The sequence below is a fragment of the Fukomys damarensis genome, unplaced genomic scaffold (genome assembly GCF_012274545.1).
Source record: "Fukomys damarensis isolate Sample0158 unplaced genomic scaffold, DMR_v1.0_HiC HiC_scaffold_23, whole genome shotgun sequence".
Classification (NCBI taxonomy): domain Eukaryota; kingdom Metazoa; phylum Chordata; class Mammalia; order Rodentia; family Bathyergidae; genus Fukomys; species Fukomys damarensis.
In genome coordinates this window covers 59,885,282-59,887,822 of record NW_022900935.1, presented here as the reverse complement: position 1 = coordinate 59,887,822, position 2,541 = coordinate 59,885,282, and the positions used below count along the sequence as shown (strand labels likewise).

Below are 2,541 nucleotides of genomic sequence, written 5' to 3'. Positions count from 1 at the left end.
TTGACAGAGTGCAGTGGGAGGTCCGAGCCCGAGGCGGAGTCCATGTACTTTTTCAGGTCCTGGCTGAGGAACTCAAACACCAGGTGCAGCTTCTTCTCACTATGCACCACGTCCAGCAGCCTGGCAAGGAGGTGCCAATCGGGACCTAACTGTCCCAGTCCTGGCTTCCCCTCCCCTTTCCGCAGCTCACCTGGCAATGTTGGGGTGCTTCAGTTCTTTGAGCAGGGATATCTCCCAGATGGCAGTGCTGGGGACCCCCTCAGTCTCCCTGAAGAAAAAGTCCGCTTCTGTGTTCCTCATTCCCACAGGGATGGCCCGTCCCCCAAGAGGACCTGTGCTCCTCGGCACGTAATGCTCTCCCACCATGCTCCACAGAGCAGCACCCAGTGCACGGACTGCTCAGGGGACAGAGGGCTGATGTGGGGACATCTGGGGCCATCCCAGTGCCTAGGCAGCACCTAGCAAGGGAGAGGGGGTCAATGGGGAGTGTCAGGCCATGGTCCACCCAGGGGTTGAAGGGGCATCTACAATCCCACTACTCACAAATCCAGCCTGATCTTCTTGAGGGCCACAAGCTGCCCAGTGTCCTTGTTCTTGGCCTTATACACCACCCCATAGGTGCCCTCTCCGATCTTCTCTACTTTCTGGAACACATCCATGTCTGCAGAGCTGGCCGGGTGTCGCGAGCCGCGACGTCAGGATCCTGCCAGCAGGTCCTAAACCTGAAAGGATGAGGACAGAGAGACGGGAGGCACTTTTCTTCTCATGTTCCTTGCTTGCTCAATTTCAGAACATCTTCCTTTTATACTCTCCAGCTGCATGGGACCGAGGGTACCGCCCACACATTCCAGAGGGAAACAATAACCACCATTATGGGTTACATCTGCTACCAGATGAACTCGCCCGTGGCTATGGGCGAGAGCACGTCCGTGCCAGCGAGGTGACTCAAAGTTCAATCATGGTTAGGCCTGTGTCAAGGCTCACCATAATGGCTCGCCATAATTCCCCCATCTCTCTTTGATAGCATGAAGAATGCTAGCAATAGGCCATCATGCATCAGCCAAGGGACCTCTGTCTTAGGCTGCAGAAGTCTTCCATCTCCTTACCCGTCATCAGTCGCAGGGCTTATGTCCCAATACGACCTGTCTTAGGTTGGTAGACAGAAGCTTCTGTCCTTACCCGTCACTGAGTATCCCAAGGCGGGGGATCTAAGCACGCCGAGCCTGAGCCCCGAGCCTGAGCCAAGTAAATGGCTACGCACGTTGTATCATCATCCAAAGAAGCCTGTACAGCCATGGCTAAATGCTCATTTTTAAACTGGGAACGCTTCCAGCATCGATATGAGCAGTAACCCAAAATACACAACTCAATCATAACAGCAATAACAATAAACCATATAACAATCCAAGAAGGTGAAAACATCTTTTTCAAATTTTCCCAAACTTCTGTAGCAAAATCTAAATCAAGCCAGATAGAATTGGCATGAACACCAGACAAGACCTCAATGTCCAATGACAACTGATTAGTTGCATTTAGAAATGTCTGATTCCAAGACCCTCGCAACAATGAAGAAAGTCGTCTAACTTCCTCAGAATGGTTTTTGACAGGAAAGGGAGTAAGGCAGAGTTGTTCAAATCTGGAATCACAGTCCAATCGAGTATGCAACCACAATCCTTCAACTTCTTTGTTTAATAAGTCCATTTGTTGCTGAAATATAGCCAAACCAGTTCCAATGAATCCTTGTTCTGGACAATAAATTCTCCGCTTGTGCACCAAGACACATCCTGGAATTCTCTCTGCTGCTCCAGTGTTGGGGTCCCAATCCAGTCTCTAGATTCAAGCTATTCAGGGATAGTAGTGGATCTATAAATATACCTGCAACCATAAGTAGGTGGAGCAGAAGAGAAGGGAGAATACCTGGACCAAAAGGTTATTCTCATAAACAATATGCTGGAAAACCTGCATGGTCAAACAATATGAATACTTTTTGTATACCAGAAAAGTAGCAATAATTATTATAATTATATGAATTCTTGTCGCGAACCAGCGACACAGAGCACTGTCCCGCAGTGCCTCAAACCTGAAAGAGCAGCGGGGCGGAGATGGGGCAGAGAGAAAGGAAGGACGCCAAGACAAGAGTCTGATCAAGGCGACGTTTATTGCAAGCAGGCATCAGCCTTTTAAAGGAAAAGGCCGAACTATTATGGGCTAGGATTACCATAGTAACCTCAACACCCGCTCCACGGGAACGAGGGTTCACATGGGCAAGAGAAAGCAGGCTCAAGAAAAACAAATTAACAACACTTGCAATTAATAATCATGATTCCCACAATAGGTGGAGGAATTTAACAAAATGGAGTTACAACACCTGACTCCTATAGATAACATCACATCTTTAACAGGAAGCACCTGACTCCTACAGATCTTTGGCTGTCCGAGCTTCTCCCGTGCAGGGTCAAAACAAGTTTAACACGTGCAGTCCTTAAAAAGGAACAAATGTTGTCTTTCAAAAAGCCAGTGGGCCATGGCTGGCTTCCCACA

At 48.7% G+C, this 2,541-nt stretch overlaps 1 protein-coding gene across 1 annotated transcript in view; it reads right to left on the bottom strand.

Moving 5' to 3' along the window:
• The window catches only part of Cdk3 (cyclin dependent kinase 3), a 7,615-nt gene that overhangs the window by 3,626 nt on the left and 1,448 nt on the right, over positions 1 to 2,541 (bottom strand). Inside the window, 3 exon segments of the mRNA XM_010618431.3 lie at positions 6 to 120; positions 191 to 268; positions 544 to 722. Coding sequence (XP_010616733.1) covers positions 6 to 120; positions 191 to 268; positions 544 to 659 — 309 coding nt within the window. The 5' untranslated portion in view covers positions 660 to 722.